Source organism: Grus americana, chromosome 3 (assembly GCF_028858705.1).
Source record: "Grus americana isolate bGruAme1 chromosome 3, bGruAme1.mat, whole genome shotgun sequence".
NCBI lineage: Eukaryota > Metazoa > Chordata > Aves > Gruiformes > Gruidae > Grus > Grus americana.
The window spans coordinates 124279468-124294778 of NC_072854.1; the positions used below are offsets into that span (position 1 = coordinate 124279468).

A 15311-nucleotide genomic window follows, 5' to 3' on the forward strand; every position below is an offset into this window, starting at 1 on the left:
ACTTCACAACTTGAGTCTTTGGGATACAAGAAGTCTGTATAAATGATTAAAGATCTCCCATTTGAGTTTGTGTTCTTTGTAATCTATCTACTTGACAAACCTCTTCTGAAAAATTTAAACATTACATGTTCATTGGGATTATACATATCTCCCTCTCAAAGAAGCAGGTTGAGTCAATGTTGAAAAAAGGCTCTCTACTTAATATTATAATAGACAGAGAACTCCTGAAGCCAAGTGGAAGGTGGAAAAGCTTAGCATCTGTCTTTCGTCTCTGCTTTATGGCAGCAGGCTTGACTCTTTACTGAAAGCTAGTCAAAAATCATTGAGTTCTGCATCCTTATAGGTTTTTGCTTGATTTCTTTTTAATTTCCTCTTTTGATCAAGATTGCCTTATATCTGTAACTTTTTGAGAAGGATTTTACATTTACATGTCTTAGAAAATACTGTAGTGGATCAAATCAAAGGGCAATTTTTCAAGTGCTTGTGAGTGGTTACATCTTTCTTATGTGGGGATTCATCAAAACTAGACTTAGTTGCCCAATGTAGAAGAAGATTGCAAACTGCCATTTCAGAAAGAAGGTTCTGGTTGAGTTTTCTGTTAGATGTTTATAATTGTCTCATGATCATTTGAGATCATCTGTGATTATCATCTGAGACCTTTAAAAAAAGAGACTTCAGTAACTTAGGTCAGGTTCAAGAATGACTCTGCGTACCTTAGTACATGCTGGACATTCACTGATCGCTATTTGGACTGAGAGTGAATCTGTTGGTAGCAAGTAGCAGTTATTACACCAGCTGTGTCACTGAGTACAATTTTGCAGAATAAAGGTCAGATTTCTGGCCAGACCCAGCATTCTGATGTTTGACAGCATAGCTTTTGTCTGGTTAGTGAACAATGAAATAAACTAATGGCTGAAATCCAGAGTATATTGTAGAAAGGATGCTATTAGGATCCTTCTATTCCTAGATAGCCCAGTGGATAGTGTTTTCTGTTTCAGTAAAACAAAATATGACCATATAGAGTTTAATTCCAACTAGCCTAAGATCTTTTACCATCCTCAAAGCGTTAGCTTTATGGCATTTCTATTCTAGATACAGCATATATTTAGTAGCAGGATGAGGACATTTTGGGTGTAAAAAGTGAGATATATCTTTACTAATCTGTAAACAGAGTTCTTTAACTTAAGCTTCTTTAGGAGATTAAGATGCTTATGGCCAGATTTGGAAATACATTTTGATATTTAGATCTGCAGGTGAATATCTAATATAGCATTATAAAATAATTTAAATGAACTTGCCACCTCACTCTTAGAGCTGGGGGGTGGCAAATAATTTAAGCATCTTTGTAAATACCTTGAAATATCTGAGATTACTGTTGAAAACTTGATTGCAGGTCTCCAAAGTGTTTTCGAAAATCTCACTCTTAAGTTTTGCCTTACGAAGGGCTGAAATGATGTTTTTTCCATTTGAAAGTATTATGGATGTTAAGCTGTTTGTTAACACTGACAGTTGGCAGTTAAATGGCAAAAAGGACTAAGTTGAAAGCTGGAAAGGTGGGATTTTCTTCATCTTTTTGTTTTCTAAACTATGTTAACATAAATTATATGAAAATAATGAGAAAATGTGATGTTTTCTGAAGAGTAGGGGAAGAAACTCAAATTACCATTTTACACCTACCATCCTTCTGTTCTTGTTTTCTTCTTAGAGCCAGGTACTGAAGAAATAAAAAAACTGCTCCTGCTTTTACTTGGATGTGCAGTTCAGGTAAGTTTAATTATCTTTACATCTGTATGGAATGGTTTAAGTGTTACCGATCTCTTTTCTTACTATTTAAATAGCCGCGGTTGTATATAACTTTGACCTTCCTTCCTCTAGTGGTACTATTACGTTCCTTGAAAATCTAGGTATTCTTACAGTTAAAATGTCTACAACTGTACATCTCTTATGTTTTATTGTATGGATATAGCAAACTATGTATGTAGAATTTCTAATAGTTTATTAATTGTAATATTGTTAATACACCTGGTACTGTAAAGAAAGGAAGAAAATGGTAATGTACTGAAGAATTATCTTGTATCTCTTACTGAGATACTGTCTTACGTATTTAATAAATTTTTTTGATAGGCTGATGTTCCTATTAGGAAAGTTTCTACCATTCAGCTAATTAAACTGAAAAAATAGATCAGTGGTATATTCTTAACAACTTAAGCAACTTGAGTACTAGAACTAGAGGTGGATGCTGAAAAAATACCTCTGGAACTCGCTGTAATAAAATTTGCATAAATAGTTATTTTAAGAAAATTTTATTAGTGTTGAAAGTTGTTCTGATTACTGTAACATGGCATAAACCAGGTGTTTATTGGTCAAGAAAATTATTGGATTATGTGATCATTGTAATTTCAGCTTTATAATTTTTAGCTTAAAAACACAAAGGAAGAATGAAAATACTTGTGATTATATATATAAATTTGTGTGTATATAAAATAGATACCTTTATTTTTAGTGTCAGAAAAAAGAAGAATTTATTGAAAGAATCCAAGGTCTGGATTTTGATACAAGAGCAGCTGTTGCAGCCCATATTCAAGAGGTATATTGTTGGTTTTGTGCTTTTAATTGTAAGAGGATGAATTATAGTTGTTCAAACCCAAGTAAATCAAATAAGTGATTTCTATATCTAGTGTTTTTAGTAAGCAATAAATGCTTTTATTTTTAACTTGATTCACAAGATTTCACGATCAAGCTCTTTTGGATTACATTGTTAAAGCAGTACCAGGGAACAAGTATGTTGCTCCAAGAATTTCTTAGAATTATAGCAAATTTAGTTTAGTGAAATTTTCATATGCAAATGTATTTATAAAATATAATTCAAATCCCAAGTATGTGATATCTAATATATATTATGTCATAGTCACGTCTTGCTTTTTATTTTGCCAGAAGTACTACTTTCAGATAGATAAGAATCTATTCCATTACATACAATTTAATCTATTTTAAATGGTTTTTCATACCTCGTCTAGACAATTTAACTCATAGAGTTTCAGCTTTATTTTCTATATGCTTCCTTTCTACTCTTAAAATTGAAAGAGGATGTTTTTTCTCTTCCATTTTATTCCATGCAGGTAACTCATAATCAGGAAAATGTGTTTGATCTGCAGTGGATGGATGTCATTGTATTGACACAAGAGTATGTTGAACCTCTCTTGAAAAATATGGCGTTACATTTAAAAAGACTCATAGATGAAAGAGATGAGCACTCAGAGGTATGGATGTGGTTTTGTTGGTTAAAAGAACTATAAGAAATACTTTTTTAAAAAAATTACGCAGCTTACCATTTTTATAACTAATAGTTTAATCTATGTTCTGTTAGCATATTTAAACAAGGACTCTTTACTGTCAAAAAGTTGTTTCAGGTAGTTATGGTGTGCGTACTAGTTGTTGAATACTGTGACAAACTAGAAAAGATAATAGCAGATGATCTTTTTCATGTAATTGGAGTCTGAAACAAGTTTAAATAACATTCATCTGTGATTGAAAACAGAAAATCCAAAGCTATATCAGCTGAAGTTTCCAGGGTTCAGTAAGCCATTGGTTTGCAAGTCAGTCACTGAAAGGTGCCTGTTACATTACTGTATCCTGTTGTACAGCTTTGAGTGAACTGGAGCAGAATTCATACTCGGAGGGGAGGTTTTACAAGCTTATCACGAGGCACAATCATTGTACTGTGTGAGAATCAAGAAACAGAAATGTATTTAATAAAAATTGCAAGTTATGAATCATTTTGGTAGTCCAAGATGTGCCCCTCCGTAGAGTGTGGATATGTTAACGTTGTAGTTATTCCCAATATTCCTTTGATGCTCAGCAACTGTCTTTCCATTTCACAGCTTTGGTAAGAGTAAAACAGAAACTGAACTGTGAGGGAAGAGGGATGTGTGGTAGTGCTTTTTTGCACCGCAAAGGAAGAGTAACTAAAATTCAAGACATCTTCATATTAGGATTACACCTTTATTTATATGATGAAACAGAAATATTCCTGTAGGTCTGATGCTTTATTTAGCTGGCAAGGATGCTGCTGCTCACTGCAGAACACCAGTTTCTTTAGAGATTTATATTTGTCCTCATGTTCAAGGAATTCCTGCCTTTTCATTACTCAATCCATTCTGAGCACTGACAATTTTGTGGACTTAAAAGTGTAAATTTGAGTAGTTTAGGAATAGTCAAATAGTACTGTTAAATAGCTGTGACTATCTGCTTTAGGTATAGAGGACTCTGTAGGGCTTCTAACTTCTTCTATGGCAAAACTTTTCCATTGTTCTTACTTCACTTCAGTCTTTGCTTTATTAAGGCAGCAAATTCTACTCGTTTCTGACATAGAAATGGCACTCTGAATGCGCTTCTATACTCTTTTTCTCTCACTTTATATTTTCTTTTTATTTCTTAGACTATCATAGAACTCTCAGAAGAAAGAGACTGTCTCCGTTTTCTACCTCATGCATCAGCAGCACAATCACCTTGTGGATCTCCTGGCATGAAACGCACTGAAAGCAGACAGCATCTGTCAGTCGAGCTGGCAGATGCCAAAGCAAAGATAAGAAGGCTTAGGCAAGAGCTGTGAGTACACGTAGATTGCAGAAGCGTGGTGAGAGTTTTAAAACGTTGATTTCGCACAATAGTAGTGCTCTAGACGAAGTCTTCATTCTTTCAAATACTGAATTACAGTTTGAAATGCCTTTTTTTTTTTTTTTTTAGTTATTGCATCCCAGGAAGCGTATTTTTAGCATGTAAACGTATTTGTGGACTAGTGTGACAAATACAACTTTTCATCTCTGTTTGTCTTCATTTGCATTATGAATTATATTGATGTTTTCACCATAAACATACTGAACTCGATGAACTAGTGCTGTGGTAATTTTCTGTCTTTTTGTACTCTGAACTTTCTGAAAAACTATGTTTGAGCAATCTCTTGAGCATGTTAGAATACAGTAATGGGCTTTTTGCTCTACATAAATTATTTGTCTTTTAGAAATACTCACGGCTTATCCGATGCAGCCTTGCCTTTCTCTTTTACATACTGTTCCCATATTGTTGTTTCAGAGGCAAGTTCTTTGTGCTTCCTCTATTGTTCATTACCATTAGTGAATATCTATTGTAGTTTTAATATATCTGTATTCATATTTCAGTATTCATATCTGAGAATAGCTCTGCAGTTGAGGCAGTTATGGGGTGACACACTCAAGAGCAGTTTCATGGGGCGGGCAGGGACTGGAGGTAAGGGCTGCGTCCTGACCGTTCAAGGATTAGTGGCAAAAACATCCTTTTTAAAAGGAGAGAGTGCCGTAGTGATTCCTTATCGGCAGCATGATCAAGTTACCTGTTTCTTGTTGGAAACAGAATAAGAAATAGTCATCTATGGTTCATTCATGGTTGATGAAACATTTTAATGTATTGCAGATAGGAAAAAAATTATCATTAGAATAATTTCCTATCGCCCCTCTCTTTACTTTTTTCTGTGTAGAAGATTCCTTGTCTGCAAAACACTTGTTTGCTCATGCCCTTCAATACTGTTCCACTTTTATTTGCCGTGCTGCTCTACAGAGAAAAATGAAAGAAAATTATGCAACCCAAACTCCACCAAATCTCTTGAACCACTGCAAACCTGGATGCAGTGAAACAGACTTTGAGTTTACTGGGAGGGAGTGGGTATTGATGTCTAAGGAATAATGTAATTTGTAAAATGAGTAAATTTTCTAGCTGGGGTGAGTTATGGTTTCTTAGTTTCCAACTTGCTACGTTCATCCAGTTAAGGGAGTGCTCTCTTCTCCCCCTGTGCTGACCCCTTAGCTAAGAGGTATATTCCCCTCCTTCCCCTCATCCAAGTACTGTGAAAAATCAGTCCCATTGTAACAAAGATCTTTGTTTCTTTGTTTTTCATATTCTAATGAAAACCTTTTTTATCCCTTCTATTTTATGAAGAAAACTGATTCAGTAAGTATCATGGGTACTTAGTTCGGTCTTCATAGTCTAGGAACAAATCGAGCAGTAGTGAAGAGTTATTTAAAGAGAAAAACAGTAATACGCCAGTGGAGAATGTTTCTCCCTGCAGCAATGTGTCATGAAGTATGTGTAGTTTGAACTTAAAATGCAGATGTTAAATCTGAAGAGATTCAATATGTTTAATATATTGCCTATAGTTTTGAAACAGCACAAATAAAGATTTTTTTTTTAATCCAGCATATCTCGTGGAGAGAGGAGACAGGTAAAATTAAATTAAAAGTTGAAAGTAACATAAGTCACAATTCTCAGCTCGCTGGTCCGCTCTTACCAGAGTCTGTTGATCAGATCATCTCTAGCTGGCTGGATTAAGTATGTGGTTGATTTACTCATAGGATCCCCTTCCCCCACTACATCTTGGTCTTCATGAAGAATAGAGGACAAAAAGATAGGGCTCTTTTTTTCTGATGTCTGTATCTGTCTACTCAAATGAGCCCGCCCAGGATATTCTATAAACAGCTGCACCAAGAAAATTAGTGAAAAAATTGCTGTTATTAGTTTGATTGACAGTTAATAGATAGCCTAAACAGTGAACACTGGTATGTTCTGTATAATTTAGTACAATCCTCTCTAGTCTGTAGCTGAAGCATGCAATTAGGGCAACAGCGATGGCTCGGAACGTTTCACATTTTGCACTCTATTTGAATTCAATTTGTAAATAAATTTCCTTTACATATGGCAGTATATTTAAAATACTAGACTTTGATAAATTAACTTCTGTCTGTAACATTTGGTATTAAATGCTGAATTGATTTGATACATTTAAAATTAGATTAATTCCAGAGTTGAAAATAGCTTAAAATTTATTTAGAATCTGGTTTTGGCAATGAACCTTCATATCTGGTTTAGTATGTGCTGCAGCTAATATAATTTCATACAAGAGGTCTGTAAAGATTATTTTGCTTTGCAGTACCGTATACCAACAGTTGGATGCAAAACAGCGATTTGAGATTTACAATTAAAAAACTCTAGAATTGGAAATTGCACACCTAACTTTCCATATTAAGTCCTCTGTGTTTCTTTATAGAAGGAGTAATATAGAAATATGAATCTTAATAGAAAGTTGCAGTAATCTAACATCATACAGAATACACTTCTATTTCTGTATGGTTTCTGAACATCCATGTAGAGGGAAAGCTTTGATATATGCTGTGGACAGTGATGTTGCAGTGAGCTATACATAGATGAACTCTTGTATACTGGTAGACTGTCAGTGACCTTTTTGAAACAATGTGTGCTTGCAAAAAGATCATTCATTGTGAGATTGGCTCGTTTTAAAAATAACTGTTCTAGTTCTGTTTAAAATAAATATTCATTTTTTGTTAGCATGATCACTTTTAGGTTGTAGTATACATTTCAGTCCATTAAATTCTCTTATCTCCTCCTTTTCTACTTCTGTTATGTTTCATATTTGTATTCCGAAATATTAAATATAGTAACATGTTTGAATTTGCAATATATCTTTTAAGGGTACACAATTTTGGATATGGCAGGTTTGCTTCAACCCTGAATACTGTTTGTTGTGAAGTGCAATTGCATTTTGAACTTTAGGTATTCTGTATCTTTGAGATAATTAAATATTTCCCTTGCACTGATTGTTTAACAAACTCATTTTTTGAACATTGAGAAATAAGTATTACCTGGAAGTTAAGAATGAGTCCTTTAAGAATTGTAGTATTCTATGTCAAATTGTTTTTATTACAAATTTCTGAATAGACTAAAGCAGACACTGTTGTTTCCATAAAAATGAAAATTCATTATGCATTTCATAAAATTAGTAAGGTTATTAAATGGTATCTTCTTTTAATGAGTAAAGGCACCTGAAAACCTATATTCTTCTCTGTAAGAAAAGGAAAAATTACGAAAGTATGAAAGTGCTTTTGAAATTGGCTTTACCTAGTCTGTGACAGGATGCATTAGTGGTCATTGTCTGGCTATCCTGGAAAATATTTGGACCTTTTGAATGTATATTTTGAAATTATTCTAAGTTTACTTCTGGATGTGAATCTCCTGGTACACGTTCATGTGTATTGCCTGGGGTTTTTTTGCCAAAAAAAGCATTTATCACAAAAACATTCCTTGTTACACCCTAATGTTTTCTGCCCCGCACAAGTAGGAAATCTTAGTGAACAACAATTTTAAGGACTAAGAAAAATCTGAGTTTAAAAGGTGAGATATAGACTAAAACCTAAAGAATATCTAAAGCATAATGGCATACCTAAGTTTTACACTCTGATGTCCATGAAATTCTGTATTAAAATAAGGGATGTCTCATGAATCTCACTATCTTGTTCTCAAGTGGGATGATAATTATTAAGTTTTGCAGTCATATCTAACTGTGGTTTGTTTTCTCTTTTAAGTGAGGAAAAGACTGAGCAGTTGCTTGACTGTAAACAAGAACTTGAACAGATGGAAGCTGAACTAAAGAGACTTCAGCAAGAGGTACAGGTTTTGTAAAACTATTGTTAAAATAAAGCGGACAAAAAATTGCTAGCAGTGGAATTTTTTTTTAATTAGGAAGTATACTTTCATGCATTTTTTAATTTTAACTCTGAGTGCAGTCTTGTATAATTTATTCCTTTATTTGGTCCAGTATGCTGGAAAAATATTGTGAGTTAGATTAGTGTCTCTTCTCTATTTTTTTATTTCCACATTCAAGCAATTTACCACCAGCGTACCCTATGAGTGTACATGTGTGCTGATTTTTTTTTTTTTCTCAGGAATGATCCACTCAAATTTTGGCTGGTTCTCTTTATAGTTTGAGTTCATGTGTTGATAATGAGGGAAAACATCCAATTCATTTATTATTATGATACGAGTGTATAAAATTATTGGGGGTCATTTGAGAATATTATCTCTAAAAGTGTGCTGTTCTGTAGAAGTGTGTAGATACTTCTCTGTGAAAAAGGCCAATGCAGTTTTCCTAGAAATACATCCTCTGGGCTGAGCCTCTAAAATTTTTTTTTTTTTCTTTACCTTTCTCAGAATTAACTTGTGATATCCCTCTTCATTACTCTTGATTTAAATAATGAAGCAGCTGTGTTATCCTTCAGCACGTACTCTCCAGCATTTTTGCCTTTAATTTCTTTATTTTCTTATTTTCCAGAATATGAATTTACTCTCAGATGCCCGTTCTGCCAGAGTGTATAGAGATGAATTAGATGCTCTTCGTGAGAAGGCAATTCGAGTCGACAAGCTTGAAAGCGAAGTCAGCCGGTATAAAGAGAGGCTGCATGATATTGAATTCTACAAAGCTAGAGTGGAGGTATATTAAGGAAAAAAATACCGAATAACCATCAGTTTTTGTTTGCTGTTGCTTTCTCAAAGTTATTTTGATGACTTAAACGTTGGGACGTGAAAACAGTGGTATAGCTTCTTGCTCTGGGATATCTGGTAATCAGTCTTTCGTGATAAACTACAGTTTTTAGGTAAAAGTCCCTGTGTCTAATGCCATGCAGTTTCATTTGAAGTCAGCAGTATTCACCATAGCTCTAAGCTAGCAAGACCAACAGGAGCTTCTGTTTAGGGTATATAGTATGTATTGAGAAACTCAAGGAGGCATTAATTAAAAATATGCTCTAAATGTAGTAATTTCTTTCTCCTCTTTTGGGTGTCATAAGAGAATGCATTTTTCTAAGTAGAGTGTTGAGGAAATAGTAGCTATGCACATAAATTGAGTATAGGAAGATGGCATTCCATGGATAAATATACTAAAAAAAAATGCACTGACACCAGGCAAGAGAGACTTACAGTTCTGTCATGAATTAGAAGTTCAGGAAACAAAGCATCAACATGCAGCGTTTTATTAGGCCATCATTCCGTCTGCAGATGGCAGATTCATTGGGCAAATGCCAAGATGGCAGAATTTGTGAAAGGAGGAGTTACTTGTGGGAGCCAAAACTAATGAAAGTTTAAAGACATTTTCAAGGTGGGCATAAAAAAAAAAAAAAGACTCCTAGAAAAGCAGGGAGAACTTGAAATGAATGCCTGCTGGAAAGAATATTATGTTGCCCAGATGCAGTTGTTGAGATACTGATGTAAGCAACATCTCAACATTGTGATTTGTGGTAACCTCCAGATTTTCTTCCCACTGAACTGCTGTCTAGATATGATACAATATCCCCAATACACTAGTTATCTTCTCTGAAACATGTCATAATACTAATGACCAAGGCTACAGCATCCTCTGGAAAGAGACTTCATTTTTAGAATGCTTAAAAGTTAAAACCTTTTAATGAATGTATACTTCATATGTCACAGCATAAAATAGCTACTACTGATTAAAGGTACTATTGATGGAAGGGGAAAAACTGCAAGGCAAAACCCAAATCTTTTTAATGTTCAATTGTAGATCCTTCATCCAGAACTCAGAGCTAAAGCATATCAACTGGCATAGGAGTTATTAGCTTTTTAATTGAAAATGAGATGGATAGTCTTCCCAGGAGGACTAGAGTGTAGAACAGCTAACAAAAGACTGTAGTGAGACGTAAGGTGCATGGTGCAGATTAAAACATTGTTAAAAGGGCTTGAGACATATCTGAAATTTAAAAAAAAAAAAAAAGTGTTTCCTGAGACTTGTCTGTTTAAGATGACTTGTTCTTAGCCTTGCTTGTGGAAATTAATTTTATCATCTTACTGGTTAATGTGAAATAATCTGATGAAATTTGAAGAAACTTTTTCAAGATGCACTAAATACAGACCTTAACAGCTGTCATTGAAACATCGTTCTTGAGGAGGCTCCAAAGCTGCCTTCGCATGCCACTTAAAAACAAAGATTGGTAACTGCTTTCCAACTCTGGATCTTTTCTCAGTGTTTGACATACTTTAAATAAGATATAGCTGTTCAGCTTGAGCTCAGTGATAGAGGTCCAGTGCTGTGGTGTCTGTTCTCAAATTTCCTCAAAGCTGTTGGCTGTTACCTATATATGATGTAATAGATTAGTGTACCTGGGTCTGTTGGAAAATCAGGTACTGTGTGTGAGAAAAATCAGCCTGTCTGTGCATGAGAAAACCTTTGTATGTGAGCTACTTGAAAGTCATCTTACATGAATGACTTTTATATCTACTACTTTTGTAAGAGGGACTGAAAGCATATGGTTAAAAAAATTGGTAAAGGAAAAGTGATTAGTGTACAGGATTTGAAAAGAGTGGAAATTTCATTTTTGTGTAATGTTTAAACTAGTAAAAAACCCTAAAATTTCTTTTCATTTTCATAGCTTGTAAACTATCAGATTTTTTCAAGCATGCTTGAATAGAGAGGGATGTTAATTAGTTGGGTTTGCTTCATAATAATAATTATAAGTTAACTTTATATTTGTGTAGGGAGGAGTACGAAGGATAAATATTTATGTTATATTCACTGATCTTTTTTCAGATTTTGCAGCTGCCTACTGAAGTTTGAAAAGTTTTGTCTTTACATCATGAGTAAAATTGCCAATTATATGTTTTCACATATTACAATTTTCATCAGATGCCATTAAAAAATAATCCTCTGTGCATAAATTAAAGCTGTTTAGGACCTTTGAATATGGCTGGTTGTATTTTAAGAATGTGGTTGCGTTTTCAACGTTATGTCCTGACTTTGGGTTTAAGTAAATTTGCCCTGTGGCCTGTAAACCTAATTATGGCCTGTAGAAAATCATTCTCTTTTGTTCTCCATTTCCTGCAACCCAAAGATTAGGGAGTTCAATCTGATAAATTATGGACCGAAAGGATCATCTATGTCCATCTCCAGTCTTTGATAGTGGCCAGTAGTAGATGCTTAGAGGAGAGGGAAAGAACAGGGCAAGCACTTGGTGATACTTTCCTGTTGTGCTCTCCCAGCCTCCAGCAGTCTCTGCTCAGGAAAGTCATACTCAGAGGTGGTACTTTTGAGCTTGTGGGCTTTCTTGCATGAATTAGATAACTTCCCAACACATGTCAGCCTTTTCATCTGCACAATCATGTAGCAATAAGCTCCACAATTCAGTTACGTGGTGTGTGAAGTACTTCTTTTTGTTTTGAGCCTGACACCTGTAATTTGTTATTTGGTGTCAACCTTTTGCTTAGCTGTCCGTATATGTATTTCCAGGTCACATCTCAAATCACAGGGATATTTATGGCTTGATTGTGATTATTAACACCTTATTTATCCTTCATGGTTTAGGGACTATTTCATTTCTCTTAAGGTATGAAAAAAATTTATTTTCATAAATATTTCATAAGTTACAGTTATGTGAAATTGCTGTAAATCTGTTTTTTTATTAAAAAATCTGTTACAGCTTCCAAAGGAATGTTTTAGCATTAGAGCAACACTTCTAAAACTAGGTATGATGTGTATCAACGTTTGTATTAATAAGGAAATACCTTTTGTTGTGAGCTTGCTTTATTGCTTAACTCTTGTAGGAGTTAAAAGAAGACAATCAAGTTTTGCTAGAAACAAAGACAATGCTGGAAGATCAATTAGAGGGGACCCGAGCCCGTTCTGATAAATTACATGAGTTAGAAAAAGAGAATCTTCAATTAAAAGCTAAATTACATGATATGGAGATGGTAAGTGTAAATGGAGGATGACAAAGACAACTGATATGCCTTGAATTTAATTTTCATGTTTAATAAAAGAAGTTCCAGTGAAAATGGTGGGGCAGAGGAGGAAGGGATGTCTTGATTTACTAACACTTCTCAGATACAGTTTCCTACAGTAGCTTTGATTCTGTCTAGGGAAGGAAAAATGGCAAAGGCAGTACTCTTCCTAAACGCAGTACGGTGTTTAATTGGATAGCTAAAATGCAGTGATAAGAAATACAGAGACTCATTAGTAAGAATGATAGGATCACTTTTTTAATGTGAAGATAGTCTTGTCACTTAAATACTTAGATAAAAGAGGTTATTCATATTGCAAATTCTGGCAGCATAGTGACATATTTTTCAGAGGATTATTCCCAAAGTAATTTCTGGTTTGAACCAGTTCTCTTCCAAGAAGTATATATTCTAAAATACAAATTCATAATTTACCTGTGTGATTTTTTTTCAGTTTTCCTTAAGGGGTGACAGATTATTACCTTCTTCTTACTTTCATTTTCTGCAAAATGTTGAGAGTTATAGCTGCAACTTATTCCTGTTACAATAGCAAGTGTGGGGAGAGGGGGTTATAAAGAGCCAGGTGAGAATCCAGTACTGTTACAGCTTTTTGCATCAAAGTAGTCTTACGATAGTTTAGAGAAGATGAAATTTTGCTTCTCTGTGTCCATTTGGGTTTTGTGTGTGCTACCAAGCTGTGCTCATGTATACTTTTTTCCTGATACTCTTGAGAAGTGAACTTTGAAAAAGAGTAAGTAGTCATTGTATAGGTTATGATGAGAAGAGGTTCTTCTCTCCATACGTTTCTTTACAGGTTGTTACACTTCTAAGTTCTCAATAATTTCAATTTCCCTGTCTCACTGTATATTAGCAAATCAGAAAATGCACTTTGTATTTCTCTGTGGCATACTAGATACTAAAATATTTTGTGCATGTTGAGACATATTTTTATAACTTATGTCTGAAATAATTTTTAAGGAGCGTGATATGGACAGAAAAAAGATTGAGGAACTCATGGAGGAAAATATGACTCTAGAAATGGCTCAGAAACAAAGTATGGATGAATCATTGCATCTTGGCTGGGAACTTGAACAGATAAATAGGACTACTGAACTTTCTGAAGGTAAACATAGTAACACTTGCAAACTGATAGAGTAGAAAAATTGAAAGCTCAGAGGCTGGACAGCATTAGGAAATCACAGCTCTTGACTTCTGAAGTACAGGGTCTTTCATCCTCTGGAGCGATGTGACAATTTGGGGGTTATTTTCATGTTTGGTTTTGTTGTGTTAGTTTGGGATTTTTTCACTCAGTCCCATGCGTCCTTGCAGATACCTCCTACAGTAAAAGTCTCTGTTCTTGTGATTCTTGTTCACTTAAACAGAGGTGTAAAACCCATAAATACTTTGGAGTTAGATTGTGTTGCCATTCAAACTCTGTAGCACAGATCATGAGCCTTCTTGCTTTACTGTTCTCAAAGTTAATAAAGATTTATTAAGGCTTCTCAGAGTAATTGTTTGCAGAGATACCTGTGGCAAAAATTTTGATTCTTCCACTATAGCATGCTTGGTCATACACTGGAATCTCATACAAAGGATTTGTGGAAATTTAGAGATATATCCTCAGTCGCAGGAAACAAATCGCTGCTGTGATGAGGAACTGCAGGATGAGTAGAACATTTCCTTCTATGCATCTGCAGTGTTATCTGTTGGTCGTTAATCCTAACTGGCTCTCTTCACCAAGAAGGCATTGGAGGACTGTCAAAGGCTTCTTAATCCTCTAGTCTAAAAATGCAAAGTGCAAGAACTCCAGGTTATAAGTAACTTTTTTTAAGTGGTGTTTTTCTCTTAGTGCCACAGAAATCACTTGGTCATGAGGTAAATGAACTGACGTCAAGCAGATTACTGAAGTTGGAAATGGAAAACCAAAGTTTGCTGAAGACAGTGGAAGAACTACAAAGTGCAGTGGGTTCTGTAGAAGGCAGTAGTTCAAGGATTCTGAAAATGGAAAAAGAAAACCAAAGACTTAGCAAAAAGGTAATCATCAGCGTATGTTCAAATGGTGTACGAGTTGCCTAATGTTTCCTGCTGTTTTCTTTCTAAAGGGTAATTTTATGAATTGCTCTTACTTGGGTTAAAGTATTACTAGGATCTAAATGGTGTTATGGTGTTTGTAAGTTTATGGTAAAAAAGAAAACCATGTCAGAGAGGTTTTTCTTGGTTTTTAGTTTTGGTTTTTTATTGATGTAAGAATGTGACCATTTTTTTCAGAAAGGTTTTACACCAGTGAGGGGAAAAAATATTAACATATAGGGGATATAATGAGTACTGCAAGTGTTTCATGAACATTATTTTAATTTTTGTAATTATTAAGCAGGGGAAAGTACGTGTACATAGATACAGAGTGACTGATAAGTCTAAGCAGAAAACTTGGTCATGTGTCCTCATTCGTAACAGAGAGAAGATGGGCCAAGCAATTGATGAGCAAGAGAGGAGTTTTTCAGATTTATCTGTGCTGATCTACAATATTTTACTCTCCAAATTACCTATATCAAATAGAGTAATTTAGTCAGTAATATTTATGGAGAATAAAAATTGGAAAAAACCCAGACTAATTACAGTGGAGTGAAATGTCTGAAGTTTCTGAAACAGCTTTTTCTTCAGCAGATATTTCAGATGTTAGACTATTCTTAGAGACAAGCGGGGAA

The 15311-nt window shown here is 34.6% G+C and overlaps 1 protein-coding gene across 8 annotated transcripts in view; it reads left to right on the forward strand.

The window, feature by feature from the left end:
• CCDC88A (coiled-coil domain containing 88A) overlaps positions 1-15311 on the forward strand; it is a 77404-nt gene that overhangs the window by 26774 nt on the left and 35319 nt on the right. For all 8 annotated transcript variants that reach the window (XM_054819107.1, XM_054819113.1, XM_054819114.1 and 5 more), the window contains exons 5-13: positions 1706-1764; positions 2504-2587; positions 3120-3260; positions 4439-4608; positions 8409-8490; positions 9155-9313; positions 12433-12579; positions 13585-13729; positions 14456-14640. In XM_054819107.1, coding sequence (XP_054675082.1) covers positions 1706-1764; positions 2504-2587; positions 3120-3260; positions 4439-4608; positions 8409-8490; positions 9155-9313; positions 12433-12579; positions 13585-13729; positions 14456-14640 — 1172 coding nt within the window. The remainder of the gene's footprint in view (positions 1-1705; positions 1765-2503; positions 2588-3119; positions 3261-4438; positions 4609-8408; positions 8491-9154; positions 9314-12432; positions 12580-13584; positions 13730-14455; positions 14641-15311) is intronic.